The sequence below is a fragment of the Lonchura striata genome, chromosome 8, assembly GCF_050655825.1.
Source record: "Lonchura striata isolate lonStrDom1 chromosome 8, ASM5065582v1, whole genome shotgun sequence".
Classification (NCBI taxonomy): domain Eukaryota; kingdom Metazoa; phylum Chordata; class Aves; order Passeriformes; family Estrildidae; genus Lonchura; species Lonchura striata.
Window position 1 is genome coordinate 12,469,438 of NC_140710.1, and position 26,579 is coordinate 12,496,016.

General features: G+C 36.8%; 1 protein-coding gene across 2 annotated transcripts in view; it reads right to left on the minus strand.

Moving 5' to 3' along the window:
- Nucleotides 1-297: 297 nt before the first annotated feature.
- ADGRL4 (adhesion G protein-coupled receptor L4) overlaps nucleotides 298-26,579 on the minus strand; it is a 73,622-nt gene continuing 47,340 nt past the window's right edge. For both annotated transcript variants that reach the window (XM_021527336.3, XM_021527315.3), the window contains 9 exons: nucleotides 25,907-26,023; nucleotides 24,547-24,740; nucleotides 23,121-23,288; nucleotides 21,405-21,608; nucleotides 20,137-20,357; nucleotides 19,976-20,042; nucleotides 5,375-5,466; nucleotides 3,621-3,789; nucleotides 298-3,187 (listed from right to left, as the gene is read on the minus strand). In XM_021527336.3, coding sequence (XP_021383011.3) covers nucleotides 3,125-3,187; nucleotides 3,621-3,789; nucleotides 5,375-5,466; nucleotides 19,976-20,042; nucleotides 20,137-20,357; nucleotides 21,405-21,608; nucleotides 23,121-23,288; nucleotides 24,547-24,740; nucleotides 25,907-26,023 — 1,295 coding nt within the window. In that variant the 3' untranslated portion in view covers nucleotides 298-3,124. The remainder of the gene's footprint in view (nucleotides 3,188-3,620; nucleotides 3,790-5,374; nucleotides 5,467-19,975; nucleotides 20,043-20,136; nucleotides 20,358-21,404; nucleotides 21,609-23,120; nucleotides 23,289-24,546; nucleotides 24,741-25,906; nucleotides 26,024-26,579) is intronic.

A 26,579-nucleotide genomic window follows, 5' to 3' on the forward strand; every position in this document is an offset into this window, starting at 1 on the left:
GCAGCATTGCTTTATATGGGTGATCAACAAGGTGCTCAAGTTCTGGCTTCAGAGCATCCCCATGCTCTGAGCTGAAGGTCTGTGACAATTGGGGAGTGGAGAAAAGTCTGAAATAAATTTGCACAGAATTTATCTTGTTTTAAATGACTACCTGCTTCATTCCAATAGGTAAAGAGCAAAGAAGATCTGTTAGCACAACTCCAGAAGACTGAACCTCCCAACAGGTATGGTGATAATATTGCAGTTTCTTTAAAATAGTATTCTAATTCTGTGAGGAAATATTTATTTCAGAATAGATGAGACTTCACCTTATTTATTGTATTTTGAAACACACCTTGAAATGCAAGAGTGAACACAAATTTCTGTTTGGTTTAATGGAAAAAATTTCTTCATCAAGCATTTACTTTCAGAGTGAACCTTAATATTTTACTTTTTATATGTCTGATCAATCAATGATTTTTTTACTTTTTTATTTTCCTGTTGGCCCCACTGGACATGTCACACACCTCTAAAAAGTGTTTAGTCTTAAAAAGTGTTGAAAAATACTTAGTTTTCAGACCAGTCAGCTAGTTGATCTGATAAATAGATTACATTAATTTACTTTTGTAAAAACAGTTTGCATAGCACTTGGGTGCAGGTTTGCATAACGAAATTGTAACTAATGCCTGATTATTATTTTTCTGATTTGATACCATAGACTAATAGAATAATCCAGGCTGGAGGGTCATCTCATCCACCTTCCTGCTCAGAGCAGGGTCAGGTTAAGATCAGATTGCTGGGAATTTTATGCAGTCTTAAAAACCTCTAAAGATTTTAACAGAACAATATGTATGAACTCTCTGGGCAATCCTCTCCAAACCTTGACTGTCCTCATGGTGAAAAGGATTTTCCTCATGTCTTGTTGAAACCTCTCTTGTTTTCAATGTATGTCCAATCTCAGTCCTTCTCTCTCTGCTGGGTTGGGGTTCATGTAACTAAGGGCTGTGACAAACAAACTTTTAATTGCTTGTCAGTACATCTGCATGTCCTGGGAAGTTGCAATGTCCTTCAGGGTCGGAGGCAAGAAATTGAAAAAAATTTATCTGTTCTTTATGTGCTATATAAGAAGATGAAAACTCATCCTTGTATGCAAGGAAAACAGTTTCAATGAAGATCTGACCCAGAGACAGGAGAGCAGTTTTCCTGTAAAAGATGTTCTTTCATTACAAAGACTATTGTAAGCTAAACACTTATGATATATTTTCTTTCCAAGGAACTTTTTCAATCTCCCTGAGCATGCTGAAGTCATTATATAGTTACTAGAGATGCTTTGTCCAGATCAGCTTACTATAGGTTACAGTTCTGCAGGAGATTAAAAATGATGGGCTGCTAGATATCCTTCTAAAAATACTCTTTTAAGTAATATGTATCTGCATTTCCCAACCTTAGAAGAACATATACAACAGCAAAGGAAATACAGCAAATAATTGAGGGCAAATGATATGTAACAATGTGAACTTTTACCGCTGTATTTATTTAAATGAATGGAAATGTCAAAATGTGAAAGCAAAGCACTCCAGTTTATTCACATATTTTACATTCAAAGAACCAGGAGATTTCTTTAGTATTTTTTTGAAAAATAGACTACTCTTTTTTCAAAAAACTAGACACAGGCATGGAACATACTTAATGAAGCCTATCATTGAAGTGCATACAATGAAAACCTTGTGTATAAGGAAAAAAGATAAAAACCAAAGTTACCATTACTAAAAAAAAGATTTCCTTTAATATAAATAAAATACAGACTAGTGCTTTATTTTAACAGACAACACAATAGTGGGATTTATTAACAACTACATATTTACAGTGCCTCATTGGCAAAAATATTGTGCTTCATCTGAGATCCTAGACACTTCCTGAGAAGGCAATGTGGGCAGGAAATTGCTCAGCACTTCACATAATTTGGGTGCTAAAAGGGTGAAGTTAAAGCATACTTTTCAAATAAGTCAGATGCCATAGGTGGAATGGTTGTTGCATTGTGTTTATGCTCTGATCTGCCAAACTTGCACCTTGGTACTCCCTTTGATTTTAGTAGTTCTAGACATACTCCTGAGGTTAAGTGCAGGATTGATTCAAACCCAGGAGCCTCAGAGGAAGACAGCTGCTTGGCTCAAAGATGCTATAGAAAACTGCTCTACTTGGAATTTTACACGGTACAGAGCCACATTACCTTGAATTTAAATCCGTGTTCTTCTGCCTAGGTGATTTCTACCACTTTAATTTGATCCTACAAAGTCTGGATTCCAACTATCTGTGAAGTGACAAACCTGTGAAAGCATCTTCTTCCCACAGCCTCCAAAATCATAGTGCCAGTTAAGCAGATCTCAGTCTTTTTGGCAATTAAATAAAACAAGAACCAGATCTTTTTCAAAGTATTCACAAAATAATCTTTCAGTTATAAAATGACTGTCCCACCATTCTTGTATCAGATCTGACCTCAGCTCTTTAGATCTAAACAGTTCTTTAGAAGTTATAAAAATAAAGGATTGATTAATATACAAATATTTCAGAGTGATAAGAGAATAATATTAAACAAATTCCTTTTTTAATCTACTTTAAATTAAAAGAAATGTTTTCAAAAGTCTAGCCTGAACCAGATCTTTATCTATTGACTCTTTAATGGAACCCATTCGCTGCAGACGGTCACATACAACTTAATGTATGAAGTTCTATACTACAAAAGGATGGTGAACATGTTTCCATGAGCAAAGCACTTCATAAAATCTGCTGTGCTGGTTGGTTTTTGATATCTTGCTTTCAAGAACTGCAGATATTTTTAATTTTAGAAACAAAACCTCAGTCATGAAGTCTTGAGGTTCTTTAGAAATTTGTTTCTTTCCCTTGTCTTTATGAATATTTGTTTTGCAATGATCCAGTTTCTTTTGTATACTGTTAGTATACAGAATAATACAGATGTTCTGCATGAATGCACATGTATGTACAAAACCAGTAATTCAGTTAAGAGATATGCTTGCTCACTGGGTCATTTCATACTTTCACAATACCATATTTTGCAGTAATATCCATAACAACACCATGTAGGTTTCTTCTTCTGCTGAGATGCTTTTGGATGTTTTCCTTCCCTTTATCTCAAGCAGCCAAAACAGCAAGGAACATTTTTGAACAATCTATAATACTCCTCCTGAATCTGAAATAAAAATATTGAATTCCATTATGAAATAAGTTTATTAATAGGTCTATATGTCTTTGAACTCATTTTGTACTGCTCCTGTCACTAGATGTTTTAGGGTGGGGCTGACATTTACTTTAGGACAGACTACTGAAGAAAGTAATATCCCAGGGTAGTGTGAGTGAATCTTGCTGCTAATTGAAAAGACTGGAAGTTTTATTGCACGTATTGTATTATTTCATCAGGTTAATGACATTGTAACCAGTTTTACAGTTAAAAAGCCCAATTTTCCTATGTTTCATACTTCAGTTTTAAAATTGGAGAAAATAATGTGAGAAGGTAAAAGCCAGACAGAGGTTCTGCCTCCACTGAAAGCAGAAGTTGAGCTGGACACCCGGCCAGTGAAGGGACATGAGACTGAGTCACTTCCCACAGGGGGTAGGATACTTACCTTTCTAGACAACACACAAAGAAATATGAAGATAAACATCCCCTGGAATGCATTGAAGATTGTAAAAAGATAGGCAGTAACCACAGATCCCTGGACCACATGGAGGACCCCAAAAATCCAGGTAGCCCCAAGGAGGAAGAGGAGAGCAAGGGCACCACGAGCACAGGATCTAGAGAGGAAGAAAACATTGTGAACAACACACAGGCACATGCTACTTGCCTTTTCCTCCACTTTGTGTGGTGAATGCTGCCTTGGAAATTTTTTCACAGCTGCGAGGGCCTGAGAAGTGCAAGTGCAGGGGCTGCTCTTCAGGGTGTGCTGTAGCACTGTAGCATGAACAAAGTCACATAATCACTTTGGAAGAGCAAAGGAGTAAAACTGGAGGGCCTCAAAACACTGGCTTCTTTAATCTTCAGATATGTTTTCTCTGGTGTACTGCAGCACCATATGATTTGATTTAAATCTACTGTTAGTGTAATTCCCCAAGGAAAAACATATGTCTGTTATGAAGCATTCCCCCACTTTTCTTCCTCCCCACTATTTTCCTCAAAAAAAAAAAACAAACCCAGAAAAATGTTCAGTATGCTCTTAGGTCAGTGCATGTGCATGACATCAAAGGATTCCCAGGCTGCCTCTCAGGTTCATTGCAGAGGACGGTGCCAGTTGTAAAACCAGACTCTTTATAAAATTGTCTCTTAAAAAAACAAAACAAAACAAAACAAAACAACCAAAAAAAAAAAAAGAATAAATTGTTTTTAGAGCACAAGTACTCTCAAATAGTTCCTGGGTCAGCATATTGGTGCCTTAAAATTTTAGGAACTGATTGGCTACAATTTTTTTTCCAAGATGCTGTAGAGCCCTGCTCACAGACTTGTGCAAATTACAGCATGTTGTCTTGGAAATGAAGCCACTGATTACTTTCTTATTCATTCTCAGCTCAGTCATTGCAGGACTTCCTTTGAACAGCAGACATTTTTAGCACTGCTCCCCTGAAAATGAGTAATTTTCAACTTCATTAGAAACAGGTCACCACATGAAGCTATGAAAGGTGAGGAATAAGAGAAAGTAATCAATCAAACAATTGCTAAATCCTAACTATAAATCTAGTGCAATGCATTGAAACTGCAGGAGTGTTCCTAAGCAACACAAACAGTAAGTTGTTTTCAATGTTCCCTGTAGTACACTTCAGCTTTTCCTGCACAAATGGTTTTCAAGGTCTCTATAAATCAGTTTTAAAGAGAGTGAGTTGATGGAAAAATCATAGCAGCATGCAAAGTAAAGAATCCACTCCATCCCCCCAGTGCCACAGAAGCATAATGTCCTACTGCAGACTTCTCCCAGGTAACAAGAATGCCTCCAATCTCTTATCACTTGTTACTTCAAGGCAAATATTTTGGTCCCATTTCAGGTACAGATTTGAATTCTGTTTTGCCTTCCATAGAGGCTGTGGAAAATACTTGAGAAAAAAGGACAATTACTTCTTAAACTTTGCCATCAGCCTTTACCCTCTGGTTGAAATGGGTCACTTGTTTTCTTTGTGCATCTTTCACACACACCCTACCATACAAGGTATGGTTCAGTGGGAATAATTGCAAAATGTACGTCCAAATATGTATAAGGGTAATAACAGAAAAAAAATATTTCTTTTTCTACAGATCTCAGGATGTTAAACTGTTACTGTTGAATACTCATTTTCATCTCTGTCTGTATTTAAACCTACAGAGGGTAGAAATTGTACTGAATGGCAAACTTACCTTATATTTTCATAACAACTGACTTCTGGCTTTAACATTGCAGTGTGTCGAAATACTTTATAAATAATCACTCCAAAAGCCAACAAATTAACCTGGGGGGAGTGAAGAAAAAAACTTTTAGTTCAAACCACGATACCTTTGAATGCCAGTAACTCTTAAACACTTAAATGAAACAAGTCAGATAAAATTTTTGTGTATCTGAGATCTACAGAAGCCCAATCCAGGAGGGGAAAAAACCCACCCTGTTCTGATTCACTTCTATTAAAAAAATATGAGCCCTGAAATAATTATTGATAAAACAGGGACGTAACCCTACCTTATCTCAACAGTATCACCACCAACAGTCTGCAAATGTTTATTGATTTTATTGGCAAATCTCTTCGATTTTCTGCTGAGATTATTTTTCCTAAGTAGAAATGGAAAGGAAGGGAAATGGAAAAGAAAACAAAAAGGAAAAAGAAAAGGAAAAGGAAAAGGAAAACTGAGAAACTCCCAAAAAACCCTCTACCCTACGGATTTTCTATTGTACTGTATCATATTGATCCCAAAATATGTGTGTCTTTTGTTGCTAAATAACATTAATAGCATTATACTTTTTTAGGTCTTTGGGGTGTGAAAACTTTCGAGTGACAGGAAAATGTTAGAGGCTTACACAAATAATGAAAAGCTTTTACTGAAAGGCTTCTTGCATTATATCTTCTATGTCTTTTTCATAGATTAATAGTTTTGGTATTTTTTCCTTGATTTTTTTTACAATGGCATCTCTTGATTTGAGTTTGAAACAAAGAAAATAACTAAAATAAACAAGTTTGCAAATGATGCTCAGTTGTGATTCTGATCCTCTCTTGGCTTGGATAGGCTTCACTGATCTTTCAGTTAAATTTATACTGCATTCCTTTAAAAATGTGGATGGTTTCCTTCTTACTTTGCAGCATTTAACATCAAAATATATTTAAAATATTAGCAAATGAACCAAATTTTAGCTATGTGTCATTCAGGTACTATTTGTAAATCCTTGGTTGCAATCCCTTTGTCAGTTCCTGTGGGCTTCAGGCTGTAGATTGAATAGAATTAATGCCTTCCACAAGTTGTTTCTCCAGAAAGACTGTATGGTTTTCCCCCTGCTTCTTTTTCTTAAAAAAAACCCAAACCAAACCAAAAACCCAACTCAAACTAAAGTCTCTGCATTAACAACCAAAAAGCTGTTGGAGCACAGCACCACTTGAAAAGGAATCACTTTTATTTGTTAAGACTCATAAGGTATGTCCTTAGAACATTTTTCTTATGTCAAGGGGGAAGTATCTGATATTAAAGCAGTCTCTGCTTTAATTAGCTGCATGCTTATAGTTTAATGCAGCATAATATATTTACAATTTGATAAGACAGGAGATACAGCTGATGAGCAGTTTAGGGAATTAATCTTTCATTGAATACCTTGTACTAGTGCTCATCATGAGCTATTCTGAAGCTCCTTATATTTAGAATTGTAATCTGTGATATCTCCTAAACCAGCAATATTTCAAAGTTAATTATGAGTCAGTCAGAAGTTGTGGATAATTATATGCAGACTTACTTTTTTCCTTATATTTTTTGGTGAATAATATATCAAATAACTTCATGCATACACTGTAATCTGCATAACCCACCTAATGTACTTATTAATTTGAAAAAGGTAGTGGGAAATGTGATCAAAGTACCAGAAGTATGGAGAACACACTGCAACTTCTTTAGAAACTGCCAGAAATAGGTTCTGTGAGAAGTTCCATGGGCCAGCCCCCCTTTCTCACAAAACCAGCTGCAGAACTGGCAAGGCTTTGCTGAGCAAGGATGGGGCGGGCAGCAGGCTCCATTTCTCCTTGTCCCAGTGGGGCTGCTTTGCACAAATGCTATTTGCACTGTCCGTTTCACAGGATAATAGGATTTGGCCTTCTGCATTAAAGTAATACCCATTAGCTATGATCTTTTCATTCACCAAGCCATTCTAATGGGAATAATCTGTATGTATCAGGGGAACAGGAGAGGTTAACACCAGCTTCTTGGAGTCAGCTGCCAGAACACAATTATTGTACAATATGTCTCAGGTAGCCTCACAGGAGGTAATGTTACAGGGTAATGAGGGTGAACTTAACTTCTGAAACACCCGCTCGTTTCCAAGATTTATTAAAGTCTTAAGTCGGTCTTTGCCCCATTTTTAAACACTCCATTAATAAAAAAATTCTATAGCAAAGTGAAAGCTTACAGACTGGCTTTACACAATGCTTCAACCTAAGCTAGAAACCTCTGGAACTTCATTTTGTCCTTTGACGGGGGATGAAATGGATAACAACAAGGTTATAGTAACTACCCTGTGACACAGAAATGAAGCAAAACACGAGGGAAAACAATAGCATGAACTCATGGGCAAATTCAGGAGAAAAAAAAACCTACCTAATGTAAACAATGTGTCAAGTGTAGCCTTTGGAGAAAACTGGTAATCCAAAAGATATCCCAAAAGGTATCCTAAACTTAATGCATCCTGCTTCAACCTGATACTCTGCATGTTCTTTGCTATGAACATACCAATGGCCTCGACTATTTCTGGGAAATGTAAAATAAAAAGCTCATATTGGATGGCAGGACTGAGTATGAACACTAATAAGTTGAACTTATTAGGACTAAACAGGAAACAGAATTGATATCCCCAAAGAGCTATATGTGTTCCAACAAAAGGAATGAGAATCAAATCACTTCAAATGCCTAGCCAAAGATACAAGCACTTAAGACATTTGAATTTGTGTCTAAAACTGAGTTTCAAACAAGCAGAAATTGAGGTAGTAGGCTGTAAAAGTAATTTAAATATAGATGTACACAAGAATTCTTGGGTCCTCAAATTTTCCGTCTGGGGCAGAGGGGCTTCTGGATGAGAGACACTGAAACATCTAAAAAGTTTCAATTGCTCCTTGCAGCCAAATCTTGTTTTATACTTACTTTGGTTGCAATCATGTGTTTTCATTTTTGTAATTAAACCACAGTCTTAAGATCTTGTTGAATAAACCTTCAATGATACTATAATTAAGACTGCCTTAAGGTGACAGGCCAGGTGAATGAGGAGGAGATGGCAAACATAAGGCACGCTGTCCCCGGAGAGGGAGCAGGCTGGAGCAGAGCAGGATGTGCAGGCAGCTGTGACACCGAGCTCAGGACAGGCTCTCACAGGGCCAGCCTGGGGACGAGTTACCTGAATAATGAGCACAGTTAGGCTGCAGCTTGGGGCAAACCCAGAGCGAGAGGTGCTGCGGCACGGCCACAGTTTTATCGAGTGAATAACGATGTCACAGAGTGACACGGCGAGTTCTGGTGCCTTTGTTTTCAGTGCTATTACATGGCTGAGCAGTCAGAGAAACTGCTGTGTGTCCTGAGAGGGGCTTCTCGGCAGGTCTAATAGACTAGAGGGGAATTGCATTGATTCCAAGCCCTGAACTGAATATTTTTTTTGTATTTTATTTATTTAACAAACCACCCCAGACTGCTATTGGGCAAACAGTGCACTAAGTCCTTATCATTTTACAAAGAAAACCTCTGACTTTTTCCCTACCAGGGCAATTCTCTGAAGTGCTGAGCATCCTCAGCCCTGCCTCCTCTGCAATTCAGTGGGAATCATGTTTCACTCATCATTGCTCAGGTGCACTACAGGACTAATTTTAATAATTAATCTATTCCTTTTTTTTTTTTTTTTTAAGTGGTTAATCAAAGTCAAGGACTGATACAGAAAAAGCCTCCACTCACAGCACCTTCGGGGAATCAAGTCTCCCTAAAGGTATTTGTAAAAGTATTTTTAGCCTTCTTAAATTCTAGAGATGTTGTGGTATATTTATGAACAAATGAAATGCTTAAAATATATTTGTGTGAAATAGACAATGAACAAGATAAATTATTAGAATGCCCATGAAATCAGAATTCTGTAGATATGGTCAACTACATTTATGTAACTGTATAACACTGGGTAATCTCTAAGGAGACACAAACCTGCATGAACTGGGTTGTATTGTACATCCAAGATTGAGTTTAAAGGAAGGATGGTAAGTGTTATATCTCTCTCTGGGACATCACATACAAAAAGGGTCAGAAGGATTTAGGGTTTTGGAGTGACTTCTGGCCCCATTAAGCTAATATGCAGAATGCCAGTTAAATAGTAAAACTCCTATAACCACCAGCATTGCCAAGGCTTTATCACTACACACCACAGAGAACTGAATGTCCCAAGACATTCAGAGGCAACAGTGGCCACTGCTGCAGGTTTTAGCACTTGGATGTGTCATAGATGCATACTGTGGTAAAGAGCAGGACAGTGACATTTTCCTGCAGCTGTTTTGGGGATTTCCATGTTGCAGTTCCCAAATTCAGAACTGTGACTTTGGTGGGTTAGGCCCAGCAGGCACACAAGGAAGAGTTCAGAGCAATTTGGAGTTGTACAGCTCCTTGGACCAGATCTGACACACAGCATTGATCTGGATAATGTTCTCTTATAGGAGACAAAAAGCAATTTAGAATTCAAAGAAATTTCCTGGTGCTCTCCTAATGATCTGGTCAACTATAAGGAGGCTTTGCCGAAGGAACTAGCCTGGGAAGCTCTGTTTAATCAATCATATGTATTTTAGAATAGGATGGGAAAAGCAGTGTTTAGAGTTAACCTACCTCCACCTACATCTAGGAATGGCTCTGAAAATCTGCTTGCAGATTAGCATCCCTCCCTCTGTCTCCCTACTACCTGGGCAGGTGCTTCTGCAAGGAAGAAAAGCTGGGCACGGACAGAGCAAGGTGCTGCTCTGGCTGCCACTCCTATCAGGTCTGGGACTGCCCCAGCAGAGAGCACTGAGGAACAATCTCATCTATTGACTAAGCAAATTACCAACTCCTCTGTGGATTGCTAGTATTTTAGAAACTAAGTAATAATATAAAAACGAGCATGTAGGTCCTAAAATCCTAAACATTCCAGGCTGCTGGAGTTCTGCTAATAGCACATTGCCTAGCAACAGCTATATTTAAAATAGGTCCTTAATTCCACTCTGAAATGTACATATTTTACATACTGAAAGAGTATTGTAGTATTCTGTCCTCAAGTAAATATGATGTTAGTGCTTCAAACTACACAAAACTCTCTCTATATAGATACAGAATGGTAGTTATTGTTAGTTGAACACGGAATAGTATGAACGACACAAGATTTAATAAAACTTGCAAATAAAAATATTTGCACTCATGTTGAAGAGCTGTAATTTCTTTCATAATTAATTACAATTAAATTGTAAGACTCTGAGTGAAGTGATCTATCATAATTTTGCACCATCAAGGTAGCTGAAAGCTGTCAAATGTGACAACTAAGACTTTTTTTTTCCTTCTTCCCCCTCTTCCTTTTTTAAAGCAAGACAAAGTGCACTTGAAAGCTCAGAGGGGAATGGTCTGTCTTTCGTGGTGGTAGCTCAGCCAGCACCTGGACTTCTGGTGAAATTAAATGGATCAGGACAGGACATTCAAAAATTTTTTGTCCAATACTTTTTTTCCTTGAAAAATGTCAGTTCATTAGCACTAAAAGACATTTACTGTTTTAGACTGTGTTTTCACCAGGAAACGATTCTTGACTAGGATAGCTTTTCTGAATAAAACCAGAAAGGACACTCCTGAACAATGAAAATCCCTGTGGACAGCACATTTATACAAAATGTTGGAGACATGGGGCACAATTTTCTGTTTTACTTAATATTCAGACTAGGCTATGACCCTTGGTTTCTCCAACTCTGTATAGTTATTCACTGCTACTGCTGGATCTATTCCATGCCCTATAAATAATTAAATATTCACTGGAGCAGAAAGACCTGGATTTCCCTTACCCCTCAGTTCTTCATCCAGGATTATCTAAAGACAGTTTTGTTTTTTAAACACTGCTGCAATTGTTTAATATGAGGCTGACGTTTTGAGAATATTACCAATACACGTTATTTATAGAATGAAAAAGGAATTAGTAATTTCATGTAGGATATCTTTGTGTAAAGAGATACACCCCAGCCTTTCAAAAGTTATTAAAACATTTCAAATACCAGCCTTTAAAGGCTCTCTAGTGTTACAAAGAAGAGAAGGTATAAGAAAGAGGCAGCTAATTCTAAAGACTCAGACATACTAGCTCTGATTCAGTCTGAGCACTTTACATTCAAACTTCAAAAATGAAACCCCCAAATCATTCCCTTTTCCTTTCTTAGTCTCTGTCTCAATAATTGATGAAACCATCTATATGCTGATGTCAGATCTCACAAAAAAGAATGAGAAAATTTCTCCTGCTGCTCTCTTAGGCATATACTTGAATTTTTTACATATATCATATTGAATTTGGCTCTTTCAAAAAATGTCTGAAGTTCAGAGCAGCTGTATCTATATCAGTCTGTACAATGACCCTCATTAAGAGTATTTGAATTAATGAGCTTGTGATGGTCTGAGTTCTGCCAGAGAGAGCAATACATTTCTGCCTTTCTGGCTGGATGGCAAATGGCTGGGTAAAACGACAACGTTCAGTGGGTCATCATTATTTCAGTCAGGAGAGAATGGAATTAAGTTATTAACAATGCAACCATTTAAGCTTCAAAATGAAAATGTATGCTATATTAATTGCATGAAATTGGACACAAGCTGGCAGTCAAACAGTCAGGGTTTGTCTCCTGACTGATTTATCTCATTACCATGTCCCCAGTGAATATATCTTTGCGAATGCTTTAAGTATACAACAGCAGTCTTATCTGCGAGTAGGAAATGGAACAATACCATTAATGAACCCCCTTTAGGCTGTATTTTTTGGGAAATATTTTCAATTATTCAGGGGTAGAATTTTATGCTTCTAAGCTTTTAATGATTTCACTTGTTTTTAAAGTTAAAACATAGCCAAATGAGTTTATTACAAATCCTGACATGGGAAAAAAAAAGTTCACATAGGAATGGTTTTTATTTATGAATACTTCAAAGTTTTTTTTTTACATACTTCAAGCTATAGATTTAGACTCAATTGTTTCCTTTATATTTTTAGAACACTTAAAAGAAGATGCAAATAAATAAATAAATGTGATTTCCATGCTTTTCATCAGGGTAAACAGCTTTGCAGACTTGTGGATTCAATGTTATTTCTTACTGGATTGCAAAACCAAACACATTATTTACCATCAGCTCTGCAGCCAAGGGCAGGAGGGATGAACCAACAGAGCTGTATCTGACCTTAGCCATAAATGTTACCCCAGTTAGATCCAGTGGTAGGACTGGGGTCTATTTTGCTCACAGTGTAAATAATTCCTAGGTTTACTCTTCTTTTCCAAGAATCTTTTGAGATGTATTTTCTTGTGAGTTGGGAATGACATAAATCAGACTGTTTAATGAACTGGTTCAAGGTGCATCAAAAAGTTCAGACTACACATTGCTCCTATCCTATTGTTTCCTTCCATACATGGAAAACTTTCTTAGGCTGCATCTGGAGCCTCATGCAGGAGCCCTGCAGGAGTTTTACACAGCAAAGAGAAGTGACATAGTTGTATATCATCTTTTAGCACAACTAGCTTCAGTCACTAGATGAGCTAACAGGAAGGAGAAAGTATCAGGACCATGACTGAGATGTGAAGTCTGAGAACAAGCTATATTTTCCATTTTGGAGGTCTGAATATTTGGCAGAAATGTATCCATACCTTCCACAATTTGCCAAATCCTCAAGAGGATTGGCCTTTTGTTTTTTCAGAACTATCTATGATTCTGCTGTGGACATGGTCACAAAATCCCATGGTGTGATTTATTCAAAACCACAAAAACTTCGTTTAGTGTCCAAGTGAGATTTCCAAGCACAGCATTCCTGTGCAATTACTATTGTGAATTTAAATTTGTCTGTCTGAATGCCTGTCAGGGATGAGTCAAAGGGGCAGTAGAATAGTGGAAGAAAACCTGATTCAAGTGAGATGTCATGTGGATGAAGTTATTATGTAACTGCAAAGAAAGTCCAAAAGACATCATCAAGCAAACCTATGGTGTCCTTTCAGTGAACAATTTAGGGTAAGCATATATCTTTATAGTAACTGTGCTTAGAAGAAGGCATATAACAGAACCACCAAGAAGATATTAAACAATTAAAAATCACTAAAATACAAAACAACAAGCCCAACCTATTTCAGCCAGTTGTATGGCTTTCTTGAAAAAAATATCCACAAAAGCTGATTATTCATGGATCCATTAAAAGAGTGGGCACAGTGTATCTTTCTAGAACCGAAAGAGGATGTGTGAGACATTAATCTGCTCTGAGCTGTGGAATATCTCAGGAAATCTGCAGCCAGCTGGCACATGCAGGTGCTCTTTTCCTTTCCCTTGACATCCACCTGTGCTCCCTCCCCTGCTGTGTCTGCTTGGCTCATTCTGGGTGACAGAGGACACACTTCAGTTTTGAGTCTAGTGTCCTTCCAGTGACTGTAAGGGAGAACTTAATACACTTTTTTCTTACAGAACTACTAAGTAGATTTTTAAAAAAAACAAACACTTTGGAACATCCTTCAAGGACCCTTCAGCCTTATGTGATGACTTTGTTACTATGCAATAACATAGGAACAAGTACTTTTTCTAATTACATTACTCTGAATAATGGGCACACCCTCTTTTTTCTAAGTATTTAGGGACAATGGAATTGGGGCTTTAATGGCAAAGAGAAAAAAAATAAAACCTTGAGTCATGTGAAATATCTAGTCTTGCTGAAAAATTGTATCTATTGGGTTTGTCAATATGGGAGCTGTGTCTTGGAGATTGAAGCTGATCCTGTCCACTGAACAGGGCAAGTATTTTCTGACTCAGTTATTATTTAGCACAGCAGGTATTGTTGCTGAACAGCACTGTGGTTTAAACTAATCTGTTTCAAGCAAAGTTGCAGGCTTGGTCTTTAATGCCACTATATAATTAATTCTCTCCACTTTATTCACAATGGCATAAGAAATGCCATGGAGACACCTTTAAATGAAGCCACTGAGAGGCTAATGAAAAGGGGACTACTACTCTTTAAAAAAGAATAATAAAGGCATTGCTAGTCCCAGTAGGAATTCATTTCCACTAAAAAGGCAGACTGAGAAATAACAGTAGATATAAAAAAAATGTTCAAAACTGCTATTTTCTGAAAAAAATACAGTAAATGGTAGAGTATATATTTCACATCTATCTAAGAAACTTAACTAAGCATTTATCACCAAAAAAAACCCATAGAATTTTTCAGAGCATAAATATTCACTGAAAAAATGTAAGATGGTGCCATGTTTTGTCATGGTGGAAGTCAGAGGTCAAACAACATTTTTGATAATAGTTCTTAGAATATCAAGAAATATCAGGAATACTGATTGTGCAATGTTTCACTGAAGAACAGGGATAATAAGGTGAGGAAGCCCAAAGAGGCAGTGGACTTGATGACATCACTGTGATGTGACTCACCTCAGAGGGACTGCTTCTTTTTGCTTTCTATTTTTAAATGATAACAATGGTCTTTCGGACCATGTTCTTTATTGAAGCTTGTGAAAATTTCATATCTGAGATTCTTTGAATATTTATTTTTATAAGAAAGATGTTAAGTTTGAATAGTCTAGATTAAGTACGTGAAATTTGTGAGTATATGAGAAAACAGCACAGTAATGGATTTGCCAAGAATTTTTCCGCATTGATTGCAGCAGTATTACTAATCTTGAATCAACCTAAATGTACAGAACTGAATAAGTATTAGAGCTGTCCGTCAGGATTTGATAAATGCACTAATACATTAATTTTACCTTTTTTTGTTGAATAAATTATTTGAAAAATAATGGTAAAATTCATCAAATAAATTATCTGATGAATGTATTTTTTAAGTAATCGACTAGCTCTAATGAATATGTAGGCAGTTCCTTAATGAAAAGCATTACTCTGCTGCTAGCCTGCTTTCATCACTCATATGTCACTTTTTTGCATTTTGCAACTGCAACCTGTATATTTTATTAATTTACCCATTCATTTATACAAGAAAGGTTCAAACCAGTATGGTTAATCAATCACTGAAGTTCTTAGAATATTTTTGCTTTACAGTTGATTATTCATTACATTTATTAAAAAAGAACTTGGATTTTCTGTGGACACCACTCCCAAGAATTATTCTTGGCGTGTACGTTCTAAGTCAAGTGCACAGGAATGCTCTGAAAATTGCAGGGTTCATGTATAAGCCATTTTTATAGTTGTAAACACTACAATTACCAATTATTTCAAGAAACTGGAACTTGAAGACAAGCCAGACACCTTCAAAATCCCTAAAAACACTCATTAGATGAGTAAAACAAGGAATAGCATGCAGGAGCTACCTCCCTCACTGCACACCACTGGGATGTTTGGATAAAAGCCACAGAGAGGATTATTTGGATGATGTTCAATTCTGGAAATGTTCCAACCTCAAAGAGGAAGTCTGTATTTTTTTTATTACAGAGGTGATCTCAACAAATGATGGTGATAGATTTATACTGTCAAATGGCAAATTGTACCTATTAATGTTACAACACGTCACACTTCTGAGTCCTGGTTCCTCACAGAGGTGTGCCAATTTATTGTGGCAGTGACAGTAGGTGCAACAGTCAAGTCTGCATGACTTTGTCGATACTGTAAAGGTACAAATCATGAATTCATGGGTGACTTTGAACTTGCTGCATAAAGCTCAGCTGAACAGATTTGATGGGAGAACATTGTGGGAGACAGGTATATTAGAAGGGTTGGCTAGAGCTGTACTTGGAATAGCAGTGATTCTTTTCCAAATTTTCCTTTGAGTGTCTCATAGACTTTCATAAGTACAGTGTTAATAGCCCTTGGCCAACCCTTCCAGACATCATTTCTACTCTCAAATGGATAACGAATATATAGCTGAACCTCAAAATAGGTACAAGTGGAAGAACTTATGCTATGTCTATAGAGTTTAAAAGATTAAGTTTCCAAACCCACCAAGGGTGCAGAATAAAGCTCTTACATAGGTCTACTCCCACTCAAAAAGCTATGATGCCAGAGGTGGGGAAAGTCATGTTGAAATCCTCCAAAATGGGAAGGAGTTTGTTGTTGACAGATATTACATGCTAATCAAAACTGCAGCCACGTCACCCTGGCGACAAATAGTAATTTCCATTCTGCACACTTATAACAGGGAGATTTTTACTGGAAGAGTGTATTACAATAGAAAAAAAAGTCTTCTAGGACTTCTTTTTATTCTCTGTTACTACCCCCCCCTCCCCGCCCCTTTTTCATACCTTGTGTCTCTGGGGTTTATATTTGTCTCTGCCTCAATCAGTCTTTGGCTGCCATGTGTGTGAATGTTTGTCCCTTAAAGCTTGAGATAAACTCACGTTTCTATTAAAAAGTTTAAATACTTGTTATAAATAATTTCTCCATACTTGTATGCTTTGATCTAATCTACTGCATAGTTTTAGTTAAAATGGTTGTGGTTCTAAAGATTACAAATATTAGGAGGAAGGAATAAGTTGTAGAAATTATCTTCAGTTTGCAGCTTGTTTTCTAAAGGTTTAAAATGCTCTTTCTTTGCTAAGTCCATCTAAAGAGTTTCTGACCAACTGCTTTTCATGTACAGTCACCAGTCTAATAATAATAGTAATTTTAGATGGGATCAATAAGGCCATTGCTTTGCACTTAAGACTTCTAATAGAACCTTAGTATTAATAAGCAAACACCTTCAGAAGTAGTGTTTCTGCTTAGGCAATCAGAGGAGAACTTAATTTGTACTCCTGATAAACACTTGAGCTCTCTATGCTTCATTATTACAACAGATTACAGCCCAAGGACATGTTTGAAACAAGGTGCCCTGAGACAGCAAACCCATTGGTACAGGGGTGGTTCTGTTCATCATTTACGCGCTGTCTCAGAAGCACATTACAGTGTAATCCAAACCACAGATCTCCTGGGCCCCACTCACAGAAATGGAAACCAGCATTTGGGTACATGGCATTTGTCCTGACAATGATTTTAATGTTTTTGTGCAAGAATTTTGTGGTGAGTAGCCCTCCAGAGAATTGGTATCCATGGTCTCCCAACTATCTTGGAAAACCTGAAAATGCAATACTATTAGTAGCTGAAGCTCATGATTAAAGGTAAACTTGAAGCTGCCAGGTTTTTCAGCTTTCAATATGATGGTTCCAGTGCCCTATTTGGTTATCCCAGAACAAAAGTGCTATTTTCTTGTCAGAGGTCTTAATTAATATTTTTTTCTTCTTTCTCGTTAATTAGCTGTGGGCAGAATGAAAATATTAGGAAAAGATTGGCTCCTGTAATTAAAAGGACTGCCTGAATGGCACTATGGAAAGAGTTGAATCTCTTGTCATGTTGAAGCCCATGCAGTGTTCTCAGCAGGAAGGCTGGACAATGGAAACAGAATTACTACCAGCAACGTGCTTTCCACGAAGACATTTGACACCAGCTTCATCTTCTAGTGTCAGTGCCTATTTTCATTGGGTTTTCCATATTTTCCTTTAATACCTGGACAGAGCATGAGCAAAATACCCGGGTCCCTGCACTTTTAGAAAATATCCCTCTTGCAGTTCAGGCTTCATTTTGCTATCACTCCATCAAAACAAGCTGTCAAAACCCTCAAAAAAACCCTGGAGCAGCTGAAGCACCTTGCTGAAAGCAGATTGCCTCTTCCCTCGTGGTCTACTAGCACATTGTTAAGAGACAATAAATGAAAGTGTGTGAATACTGTGAAAACAAGTTAGCACAAAATACTTGTATAACACACAAAAAGTAGCTGAACAACCACAGGGCTCCTTGCTGTTCAGCTACGGGTTTTTTCATGGCTTCACTTAGGCAAAGGAGTGAGATAAAAAGAAACTGTCTGGCTGCTCTCCTCATACATAGGAGGGCTGCACTGGCATACAGGCCTGGATCAATTTCTAGCACCTCCCTTTCCCCTTTTAATTTGCAGGGATTGCTGGAAGATCTGGAGTGCTCAAAGAATGTCTACAGGCCTTGGAGTCCAGCTTGCAGGATTTGCTTCTGCAGGCAGCCAGATTTACAGCAAAGCCACTGCAGACCTGCTCTGTCTCTGTGCCGTGTACCTGAGATCCCCATTGGGCACAGCTCAGCTGGAGCTGAAAACAAGGCTACAGATGCCTACCCTTGGGGCATTTTCTATGTTTTGATAATGTGATTTTCATGTGCAAACCCTACAGAGACACGTCATTGTGCATAAATCTTTACTTGAAGGCAGATGAGGAACAGGAATGAGAGAAATAACAACAAAACCCCAGCCCTTCTGCCTCCATGGAAGAAAAGATAAGGTTCAAATAGGAAAGAGGAAATTGTAAAGTTAAGCCTAAGAATTTCAAGAATTTCCTAGTAAAGAATGGTGTCTTGCTGTGATTTCATTCCATCTCAGTAACCTGTTGGACACCAGGGCTATCTTACTCAGAAGCACTGACCCAAGGGAGGTCATGATGCTTTGCCTCTCAAAATCTGCTGTGCTCCCCAGAAGGGTGAGATGGGGAGGCATAACCTTGCAGCTATATCTGTCAGGTTGTTCCCAGCTGTATCCAATATGCAGTGGGAATTTGGCATGAAATTTGACCAGAATTATACCTGATACTTTATTAAGCTTTGAAATGGATAATGCCTTGAAATAAAACTGTTTCACTACCAAGTTGTATGTGTTAGGATCTTCCACTTCTTTTTTTTAACAAATCCTCACATTATACCAAATAGCTTAAAAAACAACACAGCTGTAACTGACTTGACCATAAGTGTTGTGAGGCCTTGCTATTGCACCTTCTCCTTCTGTTAGCTCCAGCTATCAGTGTCAACACAGTCATACAGAATAAAGCCCCATTACAGCTAGAATGGTTCCTTAAACTTTATAGCACTTAGAAATGCTCCTGAAACACCAAAAACATCTCGATTCAGAATTGAACATGTAATACCTGCCAAATTTGCAGGTTTGAAACCACTTCCAATAGGAATTAAAAAGGCCCTCTTCACAGCTGAAATAGGGCTATCAATACTTGACTTGTCTGCCCATGTGAAATAGCAGGTTCTTTTCTCTGACGTCGCAATTTAGTTTAAAATGGCTTTGATGATGACAGGGTACATGCGAATGATAAAACCACAAAGATGACAGTCTAATCTTACAAAGATGACCCATCACTGATAAGAGATTAAGTCACACAACATTTGAAAAACCAGATTATCTGTCTGCTAGGATGGTGTCTTTGTAACACCTCCTGCTGAGCCATGCTGAGATGCCAGTGACATACAGAGATGCTTCTCTGCAAGAACTAGAAATGCTTCACAGAATTTCAAAACCATTAAGATAAAAGAAAGAGTAAGAAAAAACTCTTCTGATATTATATTGAACTTTTTTTGTCAAACATTCATTTTTCAGACTAGTAAAGTATTTAGATGTACAGCATATAAATAATTTAGAGGTACTATAAAAAGGCCTAAATTAGTCAATTCTGCCCTATAATTAGCACTCACAGCTATGCTGGCAGTGGGTGGGTGATTATTAAACACCTTTTATTATTGGCTTTATGTACTACAATAAAAAATTAAAATTATACTTACAAGAATTATTAGACATGCAGGTCCTATAAAACTCCATATAAAGTTATTCTTAGTGCTGAGCCAACATCTGAAAATTAAACAGCAGAAAATGCCTTGAAATGTGCTTTTGTGATTATTATCTCCTTCTGTAAGATGATTTGAACACAGAAACAGTGACTTACACTTCTGTGGTGCCATAGTACTTGTATCCCAGTGCAGCAGAGATTCCAACGACCACGGCTGGGCTGACATAGCCAAAGACATAGAAATTCTTGTGCAAGAAACCCTTGTTGTAGATGACTCCCACAACTATAAGGTAGAGGTGAATACCTTCAATGCACATCCATGCAAAAGCAGCTAGAAGGAAATAATGGAGTAGTCCAGCAGTAATTGAACAGAAGAGCTAGAAATTCAATCAGAGAAAGCAGGAGTCATAATTCTATTAACAGGCTTTTGTCAATATATATTATAACAGTACATGCACAGTAACTGAGTGACCTTTAAGTGGTGATTCAGCCCAGCTGGAATGCTGGTTAACAAGAACTTGGTCTACACCCATTTGCACATTTGCTTATTAGTGTTTTCTGTAGCAAATGGTAAAATAAAGAGATTAATTCAACTTTTAAAATTAGTGCATGTCTTCCCAGAAAAACTGTATAAGTGGTTTGACTAGGTTGATCCTATTGTTATAGTTGAGTAGTCTATTGGCTTGATCTACAGAAAGTTAATAAATTAATTTTTAGTATTTTGATAACATTGTAATTAGGCATCACAAGGAATTATTTCTGAAATAGAAATACAGGAATTATACAACAGGAATTATTTCTGAAATAACTTTTGTTATACAAAATGTTTGTAAATTATATTTTTCAATCCATCAATAGTGGAGTGCTACCTCAGGCATAGCAGCTCATATTTTTTCAAGTAATTTTAAATCCTATTCAGCTTATAGGAGGATATTTTGATAATTTATGCATATTTTTTTTTCTTAAAACTAATCTGAGATGCAAAAATCAACACCCTAGCTTTCTGAAAAGCAAAAGGGAGAGGTCAAGACCTCACATTTAGTCCTCCAGCTAACAGCTCAATATCTCAGATGTCAGCTTGGGATTGCAGCTCTGGCCTGATTTTAGAGAAAACTGTCAACCTGGGAGCCACCAAAGTGGCTTTATACAGCATCCTAAATAAAGTGAAAATGCTAAACACATTGCGATCACAGTCTCAGTAAAGGTGACAAATATTAAATGAAACCCATGGAGCAAAGTCAATACACACCAGCTCATATGAAGGCCCTGCTTCTTTAAATGACATTTTGTATTTCCTGTTACTGTACTGGGAAGTCAGGGTCACTGTTGTAGATAGGAAGTGTGGGGAGTAGAAGAAAGATCATATCTTATACTGTATATTTATTTTGCAATACAAAATCAAGGCACAAGTGAAAACTACCCACCTTATTATTGTTCATATTAATTCCAATCAGAAAAATAAGTTCTGCCAGGAAAAGGCTGCAGCAGAGGTTTTTGTGGATTGTCGTTCTAGTGCTTTGAATTTCACTGAAGAACCAGAAGGTGAAAATGCACATGGAGAGGCAAATCAACGAAATAATTATTCCTAGCTGAGTGATTCTTGTAAGAATGCTATAATTTGTAACACCCTGGGGGAAAATTATAATATAGTATTTAAAAGAACAGTTTTATAACGTCTCAAGAAAGACCTCATTCTGTAATACAGCTCTTTTCTTCTTTTCTACAAAATATTAATCAAAACTGTTTGTAGAGTTTCATTAGAAATGTACACTTTGGATAATCTAAAAAATATTGGGTTTTTGTGAGACAGATATAATTCTAGGGGAAATTAGTAATAAACTGTATATATTCCTGTTCTTGCATTTTCTGATATTTCTTAACAAAACTTTTTATTAACATCAGTATCTCCTAATAAGATTTTCAAAATCAGATCATTTTAGTGAATGACAAATACACTGGCAGCAGGACATCTATTAATATGACACAAATATTTTCTAATATAAAAGGACTTATCACAGCAGAGACTTAGATAAGCAAAACTGAATAACTGTCTTACTGAATTTGCAACATGATCAAAACAAGACTCTGAAATAACAATCACTTCAAGTAAATGCTATTCCAGATATTTAACATGAACTTTCTCCAGAGAAACACAAGATACTTCAATACCAGACGTGAATATTTTCTGTATAAGAATACAATTTCTTTTGCTGTTTGCTATTTGAACAAAGAAACTCTGAAATACGTGACTGTACATTAGCAAAAGGAGAGCATTCAGCTGACCATAAAATGTATCTAAGAATATTTTTACTAAATAAAGGATGAGAGATTCTTTACCTCCCAGCCTTTCTTTTCAAAATAGCTATATAGGTACCTGCAAAGGTTTTAAATTTGAACTGCAGACCTAGGATGCTATTTAGCAACCAGGAAACAGCCTCTATCAGCATGAAATTCACAGTGTGAGAGAACTGTCTCAATACAGTATATTCATGCTAATATTCTGCTTGCTGTCAGTTCTGATACCTTATAAAGCTGCTTCCTGAGGCAGGACCTGAGCTCCTGCAGATCCCCACTGAGACCCTGGAAATCTATGGAGCTTCTTAATATAAGAAGGACATAAATTGAGTGGCCATTCTTCCAATTTTGTGCTGCTTGTAAGTGTCCATGTTTAATAGTCATAAACTTCAGATTGATTATGCTGCTGCAAAGTCTCCAGAGAGAAATTAAAGCAGCTTTTTAGACGCCAAGGTTAGACAAATGGGTGGCAAAGTTTTGAGAGACAGAAATTCAGGGCCATATGGTTACTGACCACCAATGAATGGCAGATAAATCCCACAGCAGTATTAAAGTGAGATGTAAAATGAAATGCAACGCTCCAAAAATAAGCACAACAGACTGTGTTTTTGGAACAAGATACTTTGCTGCATCAGTGCTCTGTAATACTGCAGAAAGGACATAAGGAAATTCAAACACATATGGGAGGAATTTTGTTTGCTTTGTGCACAATAAATTGTGTGTTTGCTGAACAAAACAGAGACAACATAAAGGGGGGAAGTATGCAGGTTGCACTAAAATAAAAACATAAGGAATGAAAACAGAAGAAAGTATTAGGTAAAACACTAAATTAAAATAGCACTTACAACGGAGCCACCTGAGGACATCAAAACAGCAAAATGAGTCAGATGATTACATTTGCATGAGATATGAGTGGAGTTGGAATGTGTCAGCTCACAGCCTTCTGTAGCCCAGTTGCCATTCATTGTGTCTGAGTAGTTCCAAAATGCACATTTAATGTCTTTATCTGCAGTCTGGAACAGAAACAAGATGTTCTGCTGATGGCAAAAGGCAGGATATTTCCCATCAAGAGACCTTTCTTACGCTAGACCGCACAATTCATTAAAAAATGCTTGTTAACACTGGAAGGTTGGGAAACAAAAAACACATTCTGCAAGGCCTATTCCAAGCAATTAAAACATGGCTGGGGATGGAAGCAATTTATCCACACAGCTAAAACCCCACCAAACATATAGTCTAATCAGATTACTGAGCTCTGCTGGCACCTGCAAAGATGCTGGAATTTTTACCTATTGAAAACATTGTTATGTATATGCTTGCACCTGCTGAACATGGAGTAGACTCCAAGGTTACAGCCACATTGCTCATCCATTCCAAATGAGCAGTTCAAAAACTGAGACTTATTCCATGCATTTTACAAAGCAATCTGGGATAAAGCCAGGGTCATATCACACCTGCTATATCACCTGCTACACAACAGTGATGAGTAAGACCATTACTATTATTTAGTGCAGTTAGTGCTTACTAAATCTAGTCAAAGACTAAGTCTCCCTTGTAATATAGGCTTTATAAAGATATGCAAATTTATATAAAGGTGATTTCTAACTCAGAAGGGAAGTAACAAATTTAAAATCTGTGTAACCAAGTTAGCACCTTGTCCCATTGCTCAGCTCTCTACAGAGTTGCTTTATTGTCATGTTTCTGATGATTCTTTGTGCTGTGATTTTTCACATATGATTGAAGCCAACAAAAATTGTATTTGCTGGAAGTAAACCTCTCAGTTTTAAATAAATGTGTTAAGATTTCAGAAATAGCAAAGCTTCAAAACTGTAGGTTCTGCTATTACCCCCTAATTCCAGGTTACCTTTTTTGCATTAACCTTGAAGCATTGCTTCTGTTTTTTAGTATATATCCCTAACCATCTGATAAACTTTCAGAAAGAAAACCCACCTAAATACAGAACAATCAAGATCCTATAATTTTTCTCTGGTTCAGACATCTACATTTTATCCATACTACAACCCACCAAAGATGGCATTATTGCCCTTGTTTTCATCCCATAGCAATTTTCCTCTGTACCATATTTAGCATATTGCACTTAGGATGTCACATTTGAGATTAATCTTATTAGAGTAATAAATTGTAGCTTCACATCAACAAACAACAGAATTATGTCTTAGCTCATCATATGCTGCAGGTATGCTTACATCACATAACATGATTAGCTAATGTTTTGTTTTACTTGAAACAGATAATAAAAAACCCCCTTACCTTGGCATACTTTAAGGTAAATGTTATTTTCTCGAGCTCATAGAGTGTGGGTGGATTGGAGCTAATTGCAACAGCTATAACTGCTGAGCTAACTGTGTGTCTCTGCTCGGAAGGGTCTTTGGAGGAGAGGTTTTTAGGCGAGGAAAGCAGAGACCCGATGTTGCTGTACCGCAGAAAGACAACGGCTACAGTGCCTATCAATCAAACAGACCATGGTTAGGGGCTCGTGGGTTTTTATGGAAGAACAAAATTGAAGACATTAAGGAAGCAATAAACAATAGACATTATAGCTGCTATTGCATAAAATATGCAAAACAGATGGAGTCTTTGTGGAATACTTATAAAAATGTTTTAGCGACAATGAAATATAGCTTTATTTAAAACAATGTAACTGGCATTAGAAATAAAAATGCGTGTTCACACTGGCAATACTAAATAGATATATGCATATGTATTTTTCCTAGAGTAATGTATGCTTGCTGCTGTTCTGCAACTGGTTACACATGTGATGTCAGCTCTTATAAACTGAAATGTCTCCAACCTGAAGTAAATACTGGACTTCTCTAAAGTACTTGGCTTGCTTTGACTTCCATTACAGTGGACACAGGATGGAAAAAAGTAGGAGATATTTTAGGTTTCAGTGCTGATCTTAAAAAATGTAGAGATTTTCTCCCTGGTACCACAATAAACCACATTTTTAGATACTGATATGAGTTGAGATACAGATTAGATGGAAGATAAAGATTTAAAAAAATCTTTTCCATGATTATTAAATTATGTGGTGTAAGTCCAGAACTGTATTTATATTTAGTGATACATGTATTTATATTTATTGTAATTATATTTAGTGGAAATACATGTATTTATATTTAGTGATACGTATTTATATTTAATGACAACAGTAATTGTAAGCCCTTTCTTTAGCACTCTGAAGTACAAGCCAGATCTAGGTCCTGCTGCTTTTGGTACTAAAGATCACACATTCTTGCCCTAGTGAGCTACTCTCTGAATAGAAAAATGCACCAAATTTTGAAGGAGCAGTAGCACAGAAAGTTGAAGGTCAACTGTATGTCCAAAGTCATACAGCAGATCTATGGCTGAGAAAAGGATAAAGCTCAGGTCTGCAGTACCAATGCCCAGTGTGAAAACTCATTGGATACTCACTGTGCCACTGGATATGTTAGAAATATCAGTCTTGAGACAATAAAGGAGAAAGAGTGATAAAAATACCTTGTGTTCTTTGTAGTTAGCAGTGGGGAAGTTCAGCCTTGGTAAACTGCACATTAGGCTGCTTTCTAGTGGGTAAAAGTCTATCCAAGGTGTTTATTAACCCACCTACCCTCCAACCTTTATTTCTTACCATTTGGATGAGGTTCCTTTCTCTTCTTTGGAGAGATCTTTATGTAATCTCCCCCTGTGTATACATGAGGGTGGATGTGTTTCATGTGGTGTGAATCAAAAGCAAAAACCTTGAGCGCTGTAAAAGAAGAATAATACTGTACAAATCACATTATGACCTACCATAATTTAGAGTTGGGTTAGTAAGTGTGCTACTGGATTGCATAATTACTGTGAATTTTAAGACTCTATCCTTGTGCAAAATATTTCAAGAAAAATGTCATTAGTATAACATGTTTGTTTAAACATCTATTTTTTTTTTTTCATGCATACATTTTGCTTGTATACTTTTTGCTCCTTCCATGAAAAATATAGTCTCTTATTTACCTTGCCTTAAATTAGGTACTGCAAAAAACAATGTAGGTTACTTTAGGAAGAGCTATTGCTTTATTAAAAATGTATTTCTGAAAGGAGCTACAAATCACAATTATAAAAAGGGAAGCATAAAATTCTCCACTGAATAATAACGTTTGATAAAAGCCAACTTTTGAAAAGTATATATTTTATGGTTATCTATCCATGCTACCAAATACACATTACACCATGGACTAATGATGTGTCTTGTCAAAAAGCAAACAAACAAGCATCACCCCTTAGGACAAAAACTACATTAGAGACTATTGAGCTCTTTACTT